At 37.9% G+C, this 19375-nt stretch overlaps 1 protein-coding gene across 5 annotated transcripts; it reads right to left on the bottom strand.

Annotated features, from left to right (window-relative positions):
- Positions 1-2560: 2560 nt before the first annotated feature.
- LOC103696099 (FCS-Like Zinc finger 8-like) lies at positions 2561-14721 on the bottom strand. Of its 5 annotated transcripts, none has more exons than XM_039118199.1 (4): positions 13632-14720; positions 12518-13433; positions 11105-11207; positions 2561-4456 (listed from the first exon to the last, which is right to left on the bottom strand). In XM_039118199.1, the coding sequence occupies exons 2-3, from the start codon at positions 13345-13347 to the stop codon at positions 11108-11110; spliced, it is 930 nt and encodes a 309-aa protein (XP_038974127.1). In that variant the 5' UTR covers positions 13348-13433; positions 13632-14720; the 3' UTR covers positions 2561-4456; positions 11105-11107. The 5 variants fall into 5 exon arrangements, with proteins under 5 accessions (XP_038974127.1, XP_038974126.1, XP_008775848.1 ...); XM_039118198.1 differs by lacking the exon at positions 2561-4456 and adding an exon at positions 4981-5409; XM_008777626.4 differs by lacking the exon at positions 2561-4456 and having other exon boundaries at positions 10778-11207; positions 13632-13779; positions 14407-14719.
- Between the last annotated feature and the right edge of the window lie 4654 nt (positions 14722-19375).

Genomic DNA, 19375 nt, shown 5'->3' with positions numbered 1-19375 from the left:
AGAAAAAAACTTGATCTTCAAAGGAGGTGGGAAGGGCTTTCATCCCAGACTCATTCTTCTAGGTCAAATTCTTTTCCTTCAAAGAGGACTAGGTCCACTTCAGGTTCGGGGAGCTCCGGCAGGGGGACTTGAGTCTCAGCAGAACCTTCCCTTTTCTTCTCTCTCCTTTCCCTCATCTTCCGGGTCCTCAACCGAATTTGCTCCATTTTGCTCAGTTGGGGAGCGGGGGTACCCTTGAGCGGTGGTTGGGTAGTGATCTTTGTGGTAGCGGGGGTAGAACTCGGAAGGCTGGCCGGAGTTGTGTCCTTCCGAGCAGACGAGGTCGGCTCAGTGACCGAGGGCTTGCGTGGAGGCGACATTGCGACCACGGGCTTGGACGTCACTTCTTCATTTCTCTGCTCAAACATTAGCCACCTACTACCGGCCTTACCTTTAAAGGCACCTTTGGGCGGTGGTTCCTCTGCATCTTGACTCTTTAACCTCGACTCTGAAATCGGATCCTCTTATGAAATTCGAATACAGAAATTGATCTTGTTCGGTTCCTTTGCCGGGAATGATTTGAAATGATTTTTGTTTCATTTTCAACGACGATCTTTGCTGATTCATGGATTTTTCAGAATGCCAGTTGTAGTTGTGTTGTTAGGGGAAGCAGCCCTATTCCACATACCTACTAAAGGGTATTTTTGGTTGTAGGATTATCAGATTGGGCTGGAGTGGGTAACTAGGTGGAAAAGAACCCTATAGTGCAAACTCCGAACTATTTCGACCATGGTCAAGTAGATGCTAAGAATGGAGTTGGTCAAATTCAGGGCTAGTTTTGCTATAAATGGCTCAATTAGGCTACAAGTCTTTGCATGATCCAAAAGTCTAGCTGAGACATAGGAGAGATTTTGTATTGGGAGTTTCTCTTTGTTGTAGTCCTCTACCATTAGCGAGCTTTCTCTAATCTTCTTCATCCATGGACATTGATCGCAGACTAAACCATGTAAATCCTTGTTTGTTGTATATATCTCTATTTGCCCTATGAATCATAGATCTAACTTCTTTGCATAACACAACAATATTTTTGGAGCCTGTTTACAGAAACTCCTAGCATCTCGGGTTTTGATTAAATCTAAAGAGGGTTCATGGCTACCTCAAAGTTGGCATAGTGAGAATTTTGGAGACATGGGGAGTGAGCAGAATGGGGAAGATTACTCTCATGACTAGACTCAACAATTCATTACTTAGCAATGGAAATTTGGGTTTGATCATGAGATTTGGTTTGTGGCATCAAAGGACCTGCAATTGGAGAAGCTCCGAAAGGACATAGAAGAGGGTCTAGGAATGTCATCAAATTCAGAGAAAGAAGCCATCTAGAACTTCTGAATGAATTTTTTTTTTTTGCTCGTCGATCGATGGCCTTTGGGAGAAAACAGAAGGTGGTGATCGCTGCAAGATCTGAACAGGTGGGAGGCATCATGGAGGCAGATTACAGGATCGAAGTAGAACAGCTAGAGGCGGAAACCATGGCACTGCCAATGATCTTATAATGTGTTTAATGTGGCTAGATTTGATAGATAATTTTGATTGCATAAATGAGACTTTGGATGGAAGCATGGACATTGGAGTCTAGTAAAAATGGAAGAGAAAATGCATCATGTTATGCAAGAACTAGCACTATGGATGGCTTCACAGTGTGGGAGGAAGACGAAGAGATGAATTGTTAAAGCAAGAACAAGGTTGAGAGAAGCATTGACAGCAGAAGAGAAAAGGCAGTGGCAGAACAAATATTGTAGAAAAGGATAGTGCAACAAAAGTCACGCTAGCACAAGACCGCCAACCACAATGTGAAAAAAAAAAAAGGAAACTACACACAAAGAACTCCAAAGATGAATAAGTGTGAACAATTAATTAAAACAACTCAATACAAAGATGGAGAACAATCAATTTGTGGTTATGTTTCCAAATACAACTAATAGAGAAGTATTTTATAGGCTTTATGAAGACTTCTATTACATACGTTTACATTAATTGTATGTAATTAAAACTGCACAGAAAAATAAACAGACATTATAGCAAAATGTAAAGATGGATAAGTACATGAATATATTAATGATCCTTGCATGAATCTAAGATTAATATGTATCTAAACTATTCCAAAACATCAACTTTACTAATTTCACTAAGTATCACTTAGGTGGTCTACGCCAGCAACCTCTTCACTGTCCCAAACTCTCAACCTTAAGCCTTCAATCAAACAGAATCTTGAAGATCCACATGGGCTCTTAAATGCATGCCACCTGTGACATCTTGGATCTACCTCACACTAGCCCCACGGAGCCTCCGGCGGATACCACCTCTCTAGTTGAACTCAATATGTTAACCCGTCCAATGCAAACATATTACCATTATCCACTGAATTGAGGCAAATCTCAAAACTAAAGCATTTGCATTTCTAAGATATAGTACATCAATCCACAATACCTCATGGGTGCAACAACTGAGGTCTTCACCAAAAAAACTAGCTGGAAGGTATTATTTAAATTTTTTAAATATAATCCTATTTCGGAACCCAAAATCTACATAAAGCATAACTGATGTGGATCTAAACACATGCCCACACAGATCCTCTCACTCCTGTTTAAGCTCTAGAGTCCTCGCAAGGCTAAGGATCCATATCCATTCATAAATACCATAAGTCTAATCAGAAATATCAGCCCAGCCCCAAAAAGACCGCATGGATCATAACCGGATCTACTTTGATACCATTTGTAATTGTCGAGAACCTCGCCCATCATCGAAGCCACGGGTACCAGATGTATCTCTATATGGGCAGGTAGGTCGAGAAGAGTTCACTTACATGGGGATTGCTGACAAGCTCTTAGAGTGAGAGCCTGTCTCAATTCCCGAGCGATCGCACCAAAAACTCGAGTTCCTTTTGGATTTCCTTCTTGATCAATGAAGACGGTTTAGGGCCAACAAAATACCCTACCAGAGTAGAATCCCACACCTGCATCCCCTCGCTACCCTTGACGGAGGGGCTACTCTCACTCTGCGCAATGCTTCAAGCGCTTCAAAGAATATCTCATCCAAGCAAAACATGGCTTGGTATAAATGATTTACAAATAGAGACCACCCTTTTAACTTCAGCAGTTAGGCTATAGAACCTTGGGATGCCTCCAAGTTGCAATGCCTAGGAGGAGGTGGTGGCAAATGTAAGCAGGGCTATAGGGGAACCAAAGCATCCTCATCTACAAAGACTAGAGATCCTCCAGCTCTATAATCATTGGGAGTTAAGGGTATTATTTGGAGGGGACCGCAAACAAGGGAGCTCTTTCAAAGGCTTCAACATTTCGGGATTACCTCATGTCACAAGTTGAAAAATGTTAATTGGCTGCAAGGACTTCCATGCCCTACTGAGCTAAGATTGATGGTTTGCTTTGGTATGGAGCAATTGGTCATGCAGAGGATGAAACTGGCTTGAGTCCCAGAAATAGAAAGAGAAGAGGTGAGCCCCATCCTGCGTAGGCTCAGGAGACTAGTCTTGGTTGCATTACCAAGATTGCAGAGCATTTGTGGTCATGTAATTTATATCCCTTCCCTAGAATATGTTACCGTGCTCACTTGTCAAGAGATGCAGAAGCTCCCATTCCAGGCACAACATGACGACAAACAAAAGATTGCAAATTTTTGGTTTCAGGAAGAGTTGGATAGTTTAAACAAGGAGGAGAGCATTCATTTTGTATTTGGCTTCATTAGACAAGCATATTTAGTTCTTCTCTTCCTGCAGGGACTTCCCGAAGAGCAACTTGATCCAATGGGGGGTTAGATCGTGTTCTTCTTTTTTAGTCTATAGTTCTGGGTTGGTTAGACCTGGCTATAGATTTTTACTCTCACTTTCTAAGAGCATTTTCTTTTTTCCCTTTGGCAGTTTATAATGTCGTGGCTACTTTATATTCAAATATATGCAAGTTCTGAAAGAAAGTTTACTCGGGCTTTTATTTTCTTTGAAATCTGTTTTTCCTTTTTCCCCTTCCCTTTCCATTAGCAAATTATACCATGAGATCTCTTCTATGTTTTAGAAGTAAATTCATAAAATTTAGCTTGTATGATGTTTTTGCTGTGGTAGAATGCACTTCCAATCAAGCATATACTAAAGTTAGTCATAAGTGCAATTGAACACTGTACTTCAATTCGGCAATGCTATGCTTCCTCAACAGAAGCTCCCCAGCAGAACAGGTGAAATGGAACATCCTGCAGTTATATAAAGATTGGTCTCTTCTCTGCAATGACAAGGAACTCTTAGGTTTTGCAAAATTGGCTGGAAAACTGTTCAACATGCGATCTTGAACTTATTTTTTGGTTCTGTTCTCCTACATTCTTCTTTTGTTCTTGGCTTTAACAGGAAGCTTTGATAGTTTTCGTTCGTATCTTGAACTCCTGAACTTCTCTTAGACTCCATGTATATCCTACTCTGTAAATAAATTTCTTATAATAAAGCTTTGGGTGGTTCTTAGCCTCCCTTACAATCAGAAAAAAAAAAAAAAGCAATACTAAGCTACCTAGTTATTTGACTTAATCAAAAGAAAGTGCATGCTGAACATTAAAATAAATTAAGTTTTCATTAGAGTATTAATTACATCTATGCATAAGTAGAGTCCTAAATGAGTAGAATTTACCTGAAAAATCTTTTAGAGATTTCAAGTAGTGCCTTTTAGAGTTTTCAAGTGGCTACATTTATAGTTCATGCAAGTATTTAACAGTTATCAATTCGGAGTGCTGTATTAAAAAGTCACGATACATCTATATACCATTCTGGTGAATCATCCTAAGAGAAAAATATAAAGTGAATGGGAGTGTACCATCTCTCCATGTATCCTCTCTTCCTCATTACCTCTACATCCACAAATAGAGTGGTATTGAACATGTGAAAAAATTGTCATGTGAGGCATCAATTTCTTTCTCCCAATCCAACAAACATAAGCAATGACAAGAATATTAAAACCCACTCTTAACCTTTTTCTTATTGCTTTGTGCCATGCTAACCATAAGTTCTATCTGGATACACTGATATACCTCAAGAAAAATTGGAAACCTGACCTGACCAATTTATACAGGAATTATGCACATGATTAGACTCACACCTATAGAAACTAAATAGTCTGCACCTTGCACCCACCAACTAATGTTCTAACATTCTTCGCCACAAAAGTCTTTCAAATTGCAAATGTCCGACCATCACTGATCCAGCCATGTTCGAGAATCTTAAAAGGGCAAAAAAAAATAAAATAAAGAGAAAATGATAATGTGTGAACAACACCTCCATTCAGAACCATTCCCATTTGAAGAAAGATTCACCCATTCCAAAAAATTGAGTTATAGATAATCAACAAATTGCTGCTCACTGATATTCCTCATTAGAGCTACCTGAAATGTTCCATTATAACAATCTGTCAGCACCACTGTACCTTCATCATTTAATTGTAGAGAAAATACATATGAAAATAGATCAATACTAGGCAAATCTTCCAACAGTCTACCCTTCCAAAGAGACCATCAGCCATTACCAATAATACAATTAGTACCACAATGAAAACCATCTGCAATCTTAAGGCTTCCCTTCCAAAAATGAGAATTGGATTTAGGTTATAAAACTTCCAAAGAATGATGCTTCTTGGTGATAAGATCTCAAAGGGTACTCTTCCTATCTCTTCTCTTTTCGGAAATATCTTCCGTACCAACTTCTGAATAAAACCAAACTAAAATCTCGGATCTATGATCACAGTCACCTTAACCTAAGGATTTATAAACCAATTCCTGTTTTATAAACAAAAACCACTACCCATGACACCCTGTTCATGGCCAGCTGGGTGGAGATGGCTATGATCCTCGCCGCAAGGGAGGCAGAGCCGCGCAACATGGCCGGAGCTCTGCCCCTCTTCTTTCCTTTCCGGCGGGCACCGATTTTGAAAGAATAGCGCGAGGAGATTGCAGAATTCGCAGTCTCCTCCCTCTATTTCTTCCCTCCCCATCTGCTTGGGCTTACTGAACCCTTCTTCCTCCTCCATCTCTCTCCGTTCTCCTCTCCTTCCTTTCCTTTCTCCCTTCCCTTCTTCCTTTCTCTGCTTGGCTTACTATGCCCTGCCTTTGTGCCGCCGGATTCGTCGCCACAACCCCTCCGGAGCAAGGTAAGCCCCTCCATCTCCTCCCCTGTCTCCCCCCCCTCCGAATCGAAACAGCAATGGCCAGAATCCGGCCAAGGGGTTGCCGAGATAAGAAAAAAAAGAAAAGAAAAAAGAAGAGAAGAAGAAGAAGGGGGGAGACCACTTATCGGTGGTTCCTCGGCCGCAGCACCGCCGGTACTCGGCTGAAGTCGCCGTCGGGCCGGAGGCCCTTCCTCCCCTCCCTCGGTGGGGCAGGCTCTCGCCTTTCCCCTCCTAGGAGATGAGGGGAGAACGATGAAGAAGAAGAGAAGAAAAAAAGAAAAGAAGAGAAGAAAGGAAGAAAAGAAAAGAGAAAGAGAAGGAAAAAGAAAGAGGAAAAAAAAGTGGAAGACCACTTACCTGGTGGTCGTTCCACTGAGCGCTGCGATCCTCGACCGCAGCGCTATAAGGCCGGAGGCCCCTTTTCCTCCCCACCCCTATATCTTGGTGGGGCGGGTTCAGACCTCCTCTCTCCACCTAAGAAAAGGGGAACGGGCGATGAAGAAGAAAGAAAGAGAGAGAGAGAGAGAGAGAGAGAGAGAGAGAGAGAGAGAGAGAGAGAATAAGAGAAGAAAAAAAAGAGAGAAAAAAATAAAATAATAATAATAATAAATAAATAAATAAATATATAAATTAAAAAATGAGAGAGAAGTTCCCTTCTGGGTGCAACCATTCTCTCTTTACCTAATTTGTAGATCCTAGTCCGATTTACCCAATCGAGACTTGAGGCCTGCTAAAGTCCATTTCGGGTTGCTTAGAGGTTCTTAATTTATATTTAGATTTTAAATAGTGAATAGCAAGTAATTTATTTTTAAATAATTTTGATTGGTGCAGCAAATTTGCCCAACTGAACCTAGTGATTTTTGGGCGAACAGTGGTAAGTGACCCTAGCACGAACCTTACTAATTTTTGAATTATTTAAATTATATGCATTGCGAAATATAAATATAGTGATGTAATTAGTTTTTCATCCATGATTTATGAATAATTCATTATGCTTTACTGTAGATAATTTATGCATGAATTATGTTCTCTAAAATTAAAATATAAATTATAGTGATGTGATGGGCTTTTCATTCTCTTAAAATTTAGGATCAAGCATATGATTGTAAATGTTCCATATTTTAGCCAAATAGCATCCTTACTGAATACTTTATTGTAAATGATTTACGTACGGATTATGTTTATGAAAAATTGCATAAAAATAATATATGTGGCATGATTATGCATTTTAAACTTTTGTGACGCTATTTAGCATTTTCTACCTATTTATAAAGGTAAGATTTATGAAAAATATGAAATATTTTACGAGCTCTCAGATAGTATGACCGCCTTTAGAAATGGAGGCCAATCGACACCTAAAGCTAGTATCAAACAAAAACGGCCCTCTGCCAACAGGTTAAAGTTGGTAACGAATATAAACTATGAGATTTTATCGATTACGAAGACGACCCAGTCACGGAATTATAGTGACCGTAGCACAAAAATCTGAGCACTGTTTTGATTAAAAGTATGGATAAATGGCAAACATTTGACGATTATGGATATTTTAAATTGCATCATTAGATTAATAAACTTGCATGATTTGTGCATACATGATTGGTTCGTTGCGACAGCTTGTTATTATGATTATGAAATGTTTTATTTTACAGTATAATTCTACTTTTCAAATGATGCATTGAATTATGTAAAAATTTAATCTTGATCCGGTAAGGTAGTGCATGGTTACTTAATGAACCGCAAAGCTTATTCATCTATTTATTTATTTTTTTGTTTTGGATAATTAAAGTTGCTAGGAGCGGAGAAGAATAAATAAATGAAGGATAAAAGAATAAAGCTTAAAGCATAGTTGCAAGCTAGCAATAAGTGTAGTTATGTCTATGAATTCATATGTTAAATTTTAATGCTATGTAGGCGTTTCTTTTTGTTTAGTGAATGAAATTGGACAAATTTTATCATGCTGTATATGAATTTTATTGTGGGCTTCGTGTTATTGTAGGCAATACCCTACGGTAGCACGGCCATGTCATGCTCCGGATCTGGGGCGTGACACTACCCACCACATTGTTTCCCTTCCAAATAAAAGCTCATCTTGCCTATGTAGCAACTAAACAAGATGTTTAAGAAAACAGGCATGTGACAAAATGAGGATACCAGCAGATGAAAAAACTCTATGTTTCCACCCACAATCTAGATTCTTGTAAATTAGTGGTAACCACTCACTTTAAAGAAACACTCGTAATATGCACAACATTTAACACATTGCAATTGGATAGAACTGCCAAGCACTCTGGATTGGAGTCATCTTCTCCAAAAAGTCCTAAAGATGGAAAACCAAACACTTATAGCCAAATTAACCTTCAAGCTTTAAAGGCATTCATAATGGTAAATAATGAATGGGAGGCATGCAAATGAGCTCACAAAATAAAATGGTATCATCCACAAATTGTAAAGAGAGAACACCCTTGAATCTCCCAATTGCCAACTCCTGCAGGACTTACTTGCTAGTTGCTATTAATCAGGTTGAAATCTGGGGCAGATTTATGGTCAATTTGGTTGGGGTAAAGATTACATAGCTCAGCATTCTATCTAGCGGGCTTGAGCTATCCCATAACCTGTGCCAACTACCCAAGCTGCTAGCCTACTATAAAAGAAGCGTTTTTCTCATTCAAAGTTTTCTAAGGCCAGTTCTTTAAGCTTCTCTTCCATAGCATCAGGATTTAAAAAAACATCCATTGGAGGTGCATGTCATGTTGGCATCTAGCCCCTTTCTATCGAAAAAAACATAAAAAAGCGCATGTCCTATAGTTGGATGAACTGGATTATTATGAATGTTAAGTTTCCTGGCTTATTTTAATCTAAGGACTTGTTTGTTTGCAAGAAAAAAAAGGGAGAAAGTGTGGTCAATGAAAAAAACAAAGAAATGCCTCTTGTTTGGTTAGAGTTTTCAAAGAAGAGAGATGAAAAAGTAGTATTCCCATGGCAATAAGATTCCCATGTTTCATTGGAAAGAAAAACCTATAGAGGAAATGGAAAAGCTACTTTCAAAATCCATCGATAAAGTTTTCTCCTTTATTAAAGGTGTAATACGTATTTCATACAACTTTTTCAGAAAAGTAGATGCTCAACCAAACATAAGCCACTCTGGAATGTGCCACTTTTCCATGATCAACCAAACATGCCAAAACCATTTTCTCAGACATCATATTCTCAAGAATCATCTTTCCAGAAAAAACATTCCAGTAAGAAAAAAGTCTTTCCGCGAACCAAACGAGTCCTAATACTTTAGTTTAGTACATGCATGTTAAGTCTAGTCCCTTTTTGTAACAAAAAAAAAAATGTGCATCTCATTTAGTTGGATGAACTGGACCATTATGAATGTTAAGTTTCCAGACTCACGGTAAACTACTAAGTTTGATGACCAAGCATGATAGTGGTATTGACCCCATGTCAAAATGCAAACAATTTTAGGGGTTATTGTAAACTATGCTTGACATTTAGTCAAAGTTCAAGCATTCATTGCAACAGCTCCCTTCATATATTTAGTTTTTACCTCTGGTTTCCTTGAAAGGTCTTTTACTTCTGTTCCAAAGAAAAATAAATATAAAGAAAGAAAAATGCTCGTTGTCTTGGTCATAAGATGCCTAAGTGGATTAACTTATGCTAAGCATGTAGACAAGATGCCTCATGTACTTACATATTTGGAGACTACCTCATTCATTCTATAATTTAGATAGATACATCATGGCATATACTATGCAAGAAAAGTTCATAAAATAGATGCTCAATCTATTGCCTAAGCAAACCATTTGATATTGAATAGAGAGCACCTTTAGTATTAAATTTATTGTACATATACTGTGAAATCTGCTGAAATTATTTATGTTAGAATTTAAGTACACTTGAAGTGCAAAATATGTTTTACATGAGTTCTACACCATATTAAATCAAACTCAGCAGATTAAATCTCTAGAAAGGATTTATGCTCTATTACAAGTCTATCTAACTCCATTTTAAACTCAAAAAAAAAAAAAAATCGTCCATAATCTTGGTCTTGATAACGCTTGCACATATTAGCTTTATAGTGAGTGCCCAGATAAAGGTGTCCCTTGCACACTTAAACATCAGAATGTTACGTCATCTATTCTGTAACTAAACAGATACACATATATAAATTCTACTTAGTTTGTATGATACAAAGTGTGTTTGTTTTAATGCCTCAATAAAATATCTGATTAATTGTTTAATTGAATGAAAACATACCCTAAGGAGAGGACGTACAGAAAGATATTCACTTAATTCTTTGTTATAATAAGACATTTTTTTATAATAAGACAATCTAATAGGACAAAGCAACTCATGGTAACATAGCCGATTATTTAATATCAAATGCATCGACGCATACTATTTCACATATATAATTAGACATATGTAAGATGATGGTGTGTAGTGCATAATTTTCATCCTATTCAATGGATACTGGCATACTGCTAAATTGATTATGCTACCCACTTCTTACTGTCATGATTGGCCAGCAGGAGCAGAGATTGCAAATTATCTTGACAAGGATTTTCCACTGTAACAGATATCAGTAATAAAAAACATAAATCTGGAATTCATAAATTTCTCAGCCAAAAAATGTCGAAAAGTCCAGCAGCAACCAGTATATTGTCTCTACAATATAACTCACCACCAGCCTCTTCTATTGGCAGCAGAAAAGAAACTGATGAAGAAGGGAAAAGAAGACCCAGAAAAAAATATATAACAAGATAATTTTTCATAATACTGAAAACTACATAATAACTCAAAGAAATTTATAATAAGAAGCAACCAGAACACTCGTCTGAGGCTGCTTATGGATGCTGCTTATGGATTTCTCTCATCCGTTAGAAGGAAGATAGCACGCCAAAAAAGGTTACCTTCTAGAGGGAATCTGAGAGGTCTCCTGAGCACTTCTCCATCTCTTCGTCAAACAGCATCTCCTGGTCACGGCACTCACGGCTGCAGAATGCCTTTTCACCTCTGAAAGAAAAAATAAAAGCACCTAAGTTGTCACGCTGTGTCATAAACTCTTCCCAATTTAGGAGAAGGAAATACTAGTAAACAAAGAGAGACACTGTAACAACCCAGGACCTCACCCAAAAAAGCTAGCCAGAAGATATTATTTGGGTTCCTCAGTCCTGTATAAGTACCCAAGATCTACCCAATACATAACCAACGTGGAACTAAATACATACCCGCACGAATTGTCTCCGTTTAAGCCATGGCATCCTTGCCAAGCTAAGGGTCTGAATTGATTCAAATCCAATCACAAATACCACAAATCTAATCACAAATACCACAATCGGCCTGTGCTCAGCCCAAACGGGCCCGTGCTACAATGTCCCCTAGTTCACATGGGCCATGAGCCGGATCCACTCCGATACCATTTGTAACAATACAGGACCCACCCAAAGAGACTAACCAGAAGGTATTATTTGGGTTCCTTAGCCTTGTATAAATACCCAAGATCTACCAAATGCATAGCTGATGTGGGACTAAACGCATGCCCGCATAGGTCCTCAAAAACAAATTAAAGAGACAATGGATTGTGGTATCTAGACCTTTACTAAAGTACAATTGAGATGTACATGAACATGGAACCTAACGGCAATTTGGCAATTCAGATAGAAAATTATGTTGTGAACACAAAAAAGGAGGAATGTAACATAGATAAGATACCAAGACAGTCAAGCAAATTACAACATCCATGGATTTAAAATCAAGCAGAAGAACACCAGAATAAAATGTAGGTCACTTTCGACATAACCCCAACTTGAGGCACAAGCTTATTAAGTTCTTGATTGTGGAGAAGAAAAAAAGTTGTGATCAAGGGTTACATGCAATGCCTGCCCAGAAATTTTTGCACCCCATCATGATCAAATGGAGTGAGAATCTCAAGTGGGATCTCAACATGACTTCCACATGGCAAAAAAAATCTAAAGTTCACTATTCTTGGATCCTAAAGCAAGAAAGGATTAAAAGTCTGCATCAGCCAATAATGAACATGAGCATACCAACTAACAGTGCATATGGCCAATGTAAAACAAGCTATAAATTTCAGAACTATACTAGAAAAAAAGCAGATTTTTCATTATATGTGACAGGTTAAATCCAGGCTGTGATGGTCTTACAACTCCATAGAAGTCTAGCTTATAAAAGAAATTCCATGGCAGAGTTTTCCTAAATAGAGTACCAAGTTATAAGCACTATAACTAGATTAAAAAGCAACCACAAGTATTCTCAGCAGCATGACAGCTAAGAGAAGATTATGTTAAAATTAGCATACTTACGTATACACGAAAATGTCTTTCCCCTGCCCCAGATTCTTCCTGCAAGCATAGCAGAAGCTCAAGAAATCATCTGAAGTATAGCCTGAATTATTAGCCAAGGGCCTGTTTTCCTTCCTCAAAGCAACAACTCCATCACCACAGCTCTCCACAATGCAATTGTCAAATATGTGAGTGGTCCTTGGGTTCGGACCATGAGAGATCACACAAGTATAGTCCTCTGAGAGCTCCATCTCACTCGGAGTAAGGCAGCCCGTAAAAAGGCGAGGAGAAGAAGTTAGCACAATAGCTTCCATGTTGGTCGACCCCATTGGAGATCTCCGGGCAGGAGAGTACAAAGCCAACTGGGAATTCTTAGTCTTGATGCCAAATTCTATTGGTGAATGAGGAGACTCGATTGAACGGGATGGCGAAAAGGAACTGGATTGGATAGGAGGAATCTGAAGTTTAAGCTGCGAGCCAAACAGCACCATCCTACTCTCTGGCTTACAGGCCTGCTTATCAATTTTTTCATTGTTGAGAGCATCCACAAGGCCAAGTCCAATGGCTTTTGAGTCTCCGTTGTCCCAAGGGTGATGTCTGCTCCGATTAGCAGAGGTGGGAGCAGTAGCATCTCTGATGGACCTTCTTTGGTTCCCACCAGTGAAAAAGGGGTTCCCAATAGCAGAGAAGGGTTTGGTTTCTAGTATGGAGGTTGGGCTCATGGCAGCCTCACAGTCTGAGGGACCCTTTGGAGAAAAACCTGAAAAGAGCCTTGGAGAGGGGAAGAGAGAGGAAGCTGTGGGCCTCTTATTATTGGCAGTGGGAGACGGAAGGCAAGTGTTATCAGACATGAGGTCTTAGTTGTTGCTAGCTGCTCTAAACCTCCTCCTCAATGTAATGTCTTGGAATCTTTGATCTCAGAAGCATAAAAAGAGAACTGCAATGGCAAGAGAAAAAGATTTAATACTTCATATAGAGAGTAAATGGAACAAAAAGTAGAAGAAAATAAAAGACTTGGGTCTTCTCAATCTTCTCTCTTTCTGTAACTTTTTTCTATCTTCAAAAGGTGAATGAGAAACAAACAACAGCAACTCAATTGGCATTAAGACAACAAGTATGAAACCCATAAGCTCACCTAGGCTGGTTCGAGAATCCTCCTCAGTGCTGCTCATCAGAGGTGAGCAACCATATACAAGATAACAGAAAAGACCCAAAGGTCTCCTTTTTATTCTTTCTTCTGTTTCCCCTTTTAGGGGTTGCTTTGATAAAGACCTCCTCAGTGCCTATGATTCAGAGTTTTAGAACAGATGAAACTGGATGTTTAAGATCTTATACGAGAAGAACAGGAGAAAAAGAGGAGCTATAATTACAAAACCAACAGAATCCCCTCTAATACTCCCTCTTTCCTAGTTCAGCAAGGCCCTCCTAAACTTCAAAGGAATATCCAATTGCTATAAACTCCTAAAAGAAAACCAGAAATCTAATATAAAATTACCAAGCCACTCGTTTATTTTATCTACTGCACCTGAAATACTAAACAAAACCCAAGCCTTCGCACAAAGAAACATCAAATTCAAAAAAAGTAGACAGATTTTGTTGGAAAAAAGTTATCTCACACCAATAAAAAAGACAACCTTTTTTTTTTGGCTACACAAAGATCAACTAGCAGCCATAAATACAAAGAACAACTAAAATTCTTCACACTTCTCTAAGATTTTCATCTGCGGCGACTCTTTCCCTCTAGAATCTAACACCGCCTGACCGACCCATCAAAACCCACTAGCAGACCAAACCAAATTACAGTAAAAAACAAGGGAGGAAAAATCCAATAAAGACCAAAAATATCAGTACGTATTACCGAAAAGACAAAAAATCCAAACTTTACGACGAAAAACCCATAAAGATCGCACCTTTGCACTTCATCCCCACCCAACAACTACTAAAAACCCATCAAGATCGCTCCTTTCCTTTTCCTTCCCCCTCTCCTTGTAGTCCCCTTCTCACTCTATGATCAGCATAGGGAGCAGTCCAGCCCTGCTGAAACTGCTACGGGGCTCGCAGGGCCTAAGTAGTTGTTGATTCAGCCTCGAAGCAGAGCCAATTTAAAGACCAAGTCAGTGTCCTGTAGAGAGGGAGACAGAGAGAGAGAGCGAGGGAGGGACGGGGAGACAGAGGAACCGAGTTTCCTTCTTCCAAAACCGCCGCTCTCCAAAACGAGCATGAAAAAGTAGCAGTTTTTTTTTTCCAGAGAAAAGACGTCTCCTGCTTTCCTTGGGGCCCTCACAAGTTATAGCAACAACAATTTCAACAAGTAATCTCACAACCCCTCGCTATTGGCACACCAACCTTCTTCATGACAGGTGGGGACCACCACCAGGCAATCCATTCATCTTCCTTCCTTCAGACAGATAATTTTGTAGATTATTTGTCGCAAACTTAGTCATTATAGTCCATTCCTTTGCTTGGTTTCCTCCACCTTGGCTCCTTATCTCCTTCCGTGTCGAGCTTTTTTTTTTTTTTTGGCTTTCTCTGATTGGAGATCTGGCCACTCGCGGTGTGGTTGCCATCATATACAGCGAACCGCTCCGCTTGCTGCGTGGTTTCTTAATTCGCAGGCTGATATAGGGGTCGGGTGGCAAGTGATGTAACTACTAGGAGGTGAGCGTATCAGGGGAGTGAAAGCAAGTCTCTATTTGCTTTCTTATATCTTGACCAGGAGGAGGGTGAAAGTGGGACCCCTAGCACCAGTGACACCGGCTAAAGAACATGATTAAAAAATAAGTTTTATTTAATTAACTTTTATTTTTTTTATTTTAATATATATATATATAATTTTTTATATGAGTTGATTCTTCTACTAGTTTTTGTTAGCTGAATCCTAATTTAGAATAACCAAGATTGCAAAAGAATAAAAAATGAAATAATCTAGAATCAAAGTTTAAAAATGCATGAATTTTTTTTAATAAAAAAATGTAATATATTGAGATCATGAAATTGAGAAAATTACAACACTAATATCTAGATTACCAGTTCCTACAACTGTACTTGTTGCCGGTGTCTAACTCGTATATTTCTTAAAACCTAATTGTATAAAATGATATAAGATCATCTTCATAAAACAAAAGGACTACATATCCTTCATGATACATTCTTAATATTTTGCAATTTAACATAATTTTTTGATCTTGATATACAAAGCTCTATTCCAAGTATACAAGGTATGGCCCAAATGCAACAACTTAGTATAATCAATAGATCCAGTTCTATTTGTTAAGAAAAATTTTAGCACATTAATTTAGAGATGTTAATATTACAAATCCAAATAAAAGAACTGAAAATTGCCGAATAGGCTCACTCTCATGATACAGTATGAAATAGGAGTTATGAGTCAACATATAAACATCACTAAATCAGCCAACAATATTGTATCAAGTCGCGATTGAATGATTATTCTATCTGTAAATATAATGATGCAAGATGAAAATCAAAATAAAATATATAAAATATTTCTTTCTACCTATTAGACTTAGTCAAGCAGAATAATTTTAAAACTTTGTTTTGGCTCTATATTATTGTTCGCTCATGTATCATGATCAAATTAAAAAAAAAAAGTATCCAATAAACTTTCTGCAGAGCTATAACTATCCTTACAAACTAAGAGATTGCCATGACATATATTTTTCATGATATCTTAATTTTCTCTTCTTTATCATTTAAAATAATATTAATATAAAAAAGTTATTAGAGATGAGAGCAGTAGTAGATAACAAGTTACATTTAGCCCAGCAAACGCCAAGTGAACGACTCCTATCCTGCACACTATTTAGGTGCTTTTTTTTTTGAGAGTGTTGAGTTCTTTTATTTTTTTAAAAAATTTTATTGGTTGTATTCATGTGTGTCTACTGTAAGTTGTATAAATAAAAAAATAAAAAAATAATTAAAAAAAAAAAAAACAGAGCTCGGCACGCAAATACGGAGCCGGACGTGGTGAGTTCACGGACTTTCCTGCAGATTCGCACGGTCGCAATCCGCCTCCAAACTCCAAGCCGGGTCCCACTCAAACTCCCAGTTTTAACATCTACCCTCGAGTCTCCCCATAATTACAAGATTATCAAAAATGGTCCATCCGTAAATTCCTCCACTTCTGCAACCATAGGTTCCCACCGGGTCCCAGCGTCGTCCTCTCGGCTTTTATCCTCTCGAAGGGATATCTTTTTGTCGTTTAGCTCCCATTTACAATTATACCCCTCTCTTTTTTGGCGTCCCCACACGCGTGCAAGAGAGCAGTCACATTGCCACGTGTCCCAGGATACGACGGCATCGAGCTCCCCAATTGGGGCCACCACTCGCACACGTGTAAGGCCCAGGCCCGGTCCACGCCGGCCCCCCGCACGGACCCGGCTCGGTCTGACCGCATGACAGTGTGAGACTAGTAATATTTTAAGGCCTGCATTCAATAGTGGGGAACTGCTACCCATCCTTGGGACAGGGCATTAAAAGTGGAGCTGATCAAATATTACATTATTTTAAGAGAAATGGGATACTTAGTGCCAGTTTTTGGGTTAATATTTGTTCAAAAAAGTGGGTTTAATGTGTACTTATGTGGATTGTGAGAATGATTGAATGCTCCCTCAGATACAATTATTGCTTGTCTAGAGAATACAAATGATACCTTAGTGCCTAGGTCATAGGTATTGGAGGATGGGGGAGGGCCATCCATGGCTGTCTCTTGTGTTGGTAGTACTTACTGTGGATTTTGGTGGATGTAATGATATCCAATAATGGAGTTAAAAGAATGGTTGGGTTTTTAACTTGGGTTATGATGTATTGGTGGTGCAAAAGGTAACTCAAGTTTGATGAGGTTGAACTCCATGAAAGGTTGTTTAATTCCTTGATTGAAGAGAAAGCTTGGGCTCTAATGAGTAAAGGGTGCTCATTATCATAACATGCCACACAAAGTGGTTGGCATTGGGCCTTGCTTTGCTTTAGGTAAAATAAGTATCCTTGTTGTTAAGCAATATTTCCCTGAGCTACACAAGTATCCTTCTTTAGTAGGGTAGAGAATAATATTTGTGTGTTACTTCAATTGGATTACTATCTTGCTTTTCCATGGGGGATTTATTTCAAATAAAGACTTATATTATTAGTCAAATTATTAAAAGGTAAACTATATATACAACTATATGCTTGCAAAGGCATGAGCCATTGTCCCCAATGAATGGCACTTGCATCTAAACCAGGTAAGGCCTAAAACTTTTATTTAACTCTGTGTTATTATATTTTCTCACAAAAAAACTTTGTATTGTGATGTGACAATGAATAAATAATTAAGCCTATTGTTGAAATTATTTAAATATAGTTGCATCCTATATAAATATAATAAGCTTAATTTCTAGGCTAAAGTTTTGAGGAAAGCCTCTCATAGAAGTATAACTTCCCTAATAATGCTACAGGAGTCGATATAAGTTGTGATCGGCAAAATAGTTTTAGAAAATTGATAGATAATTATCTTCATTTCAAGTGAAATATTGCAAACTTCTAGAGGATACAAATAAGCAAAGGAGACCCATGGTGAGATGAGATAATAAAATGAAAATAGTAGCTTAAGAACTCTATATATTACCTTACAATTGTTAATGATGGTAATAGAAAAACTATGCAATTTTGAAGTTTGATATCTATGCTTTACTCCACATTTGATGTGTAAGAAAATATAAAATATATAAATAAATCTACCTCATCTTATAAACTTAAATTTTTGGGATAAGTGGTGATTTTAACATGGTATCAGAGCAGAGATCCTGAGTTCGAACCTTGTCTCCGCACTCTTTAACCCCATTATTAAAAATTTCACATGTTGGGCTTACCCATTAAAAGAAAAGTTCAACCCACATGTGATGGAGAGTGTAAGAAAATATAAAATATATAAATAAATCTACCTCATTCTATAAGCTTAAGCTTCCGAAATGAGTGGTGATTTTAACATGATGCAAGTGTCAAATTTTATCCATATTTGATGCACAAGCTTACACAATTTTACACAACCTGCATGATGTTTTCAAAATTAGAAAACTTTGATCCATTAAAATTGCTGCATGAACACAAAGCAAAGAATTCATTTGCATCAACTCTTTTATGGTTATCTCATGATCCAGGTAATTTAAAACCTAAGTTTATGAGTTTACATCATGGAGCTCTTAATTAAATGCTTTAAATTTGAGTGATGGTAATGTTTCCCTCTAGCATACGATCGATGTCCTTGCTTTGTAGTATCGTATCTATATTTGCCTCCTATTTGAGAAATGTTGCTTTTTGGTGTAACCATTATAACACAGGAACCCAATCTTATCTGAAAATTACATTTAGGTCTTGCTCGTAGTTGTTATGTGGATATGGTCATTCTAATATATTACATAAATTTATTATTTTTAATTAATCTACTACTCCAAGGTCTAAATGAGCATCTTCCATATTAACTTAAGTTCAAAATTCTATTTTTAAGGCCATAAGCCACTAATGGTCTAAAATACAATTGCACAGCAACAAACCATCTGAAAGGGATCGAAGATGCTAACAGTGATTGCATGCTGAAATTTAATAACTTTTTCAAAAATCAATGGTTGTACCTGTTCGGGTTGCCTACGTACTCCTTCACAAGGGGGATCAAGCCACACATAGTTCTTTTAATTTTGAAAAATGTAGCGGAAAACTGAATTAAATATTTTAATTCCAGCATGCATAAGAAATCAAATTTCAATTTACTACTACAAGTATTTATGATCAATATACCAGGATCGTTAAAACAATTATACTAAAATCATTGCATGATTAAATTCAGATCTGAAATGGGACTATAAATTAAGTCCTAAACTTAATTAA

Source organism: Phoenix dactylifera, unplaced genomic scaffold, assembly GCF_009389715.1.
Source record: "Phoenix dactylifera cultivar Barhee BC4 unplaced genomic scaffold, palm_55x_up_171113_PBpolish2nd_filt_p 000319F, whole genome shotgun sequence".
Lineage (NCBI taxonomy): Eukaryota > Viridiplantae > Streptophyta > Magnoliopsida > Arecales > Arecaceae > Phoenix > Phoenix dactylifera.
The sequence above is the reverse complement of the archived record's forward strand: the minus strand, read 5'-3'. Positions and strand labels throughout refer to the sequence as shown.

Coding starts and splice junctions, on each gene's coding strand:
- LOC103696099 (XM_017840363.3), bottom strand. CDS start 13,347: ATGTCTGATAACACTTGCCTTCCGTCTCCCACTGCCAATAATAAGAGG. Junction 11,208..12,517: donor AAAGACATTTTCGTGTATAC/GTAAGTATGCTA, acceptor TTTTTCTTTCAG/AGGTGAAAAGGCATTCTGCA.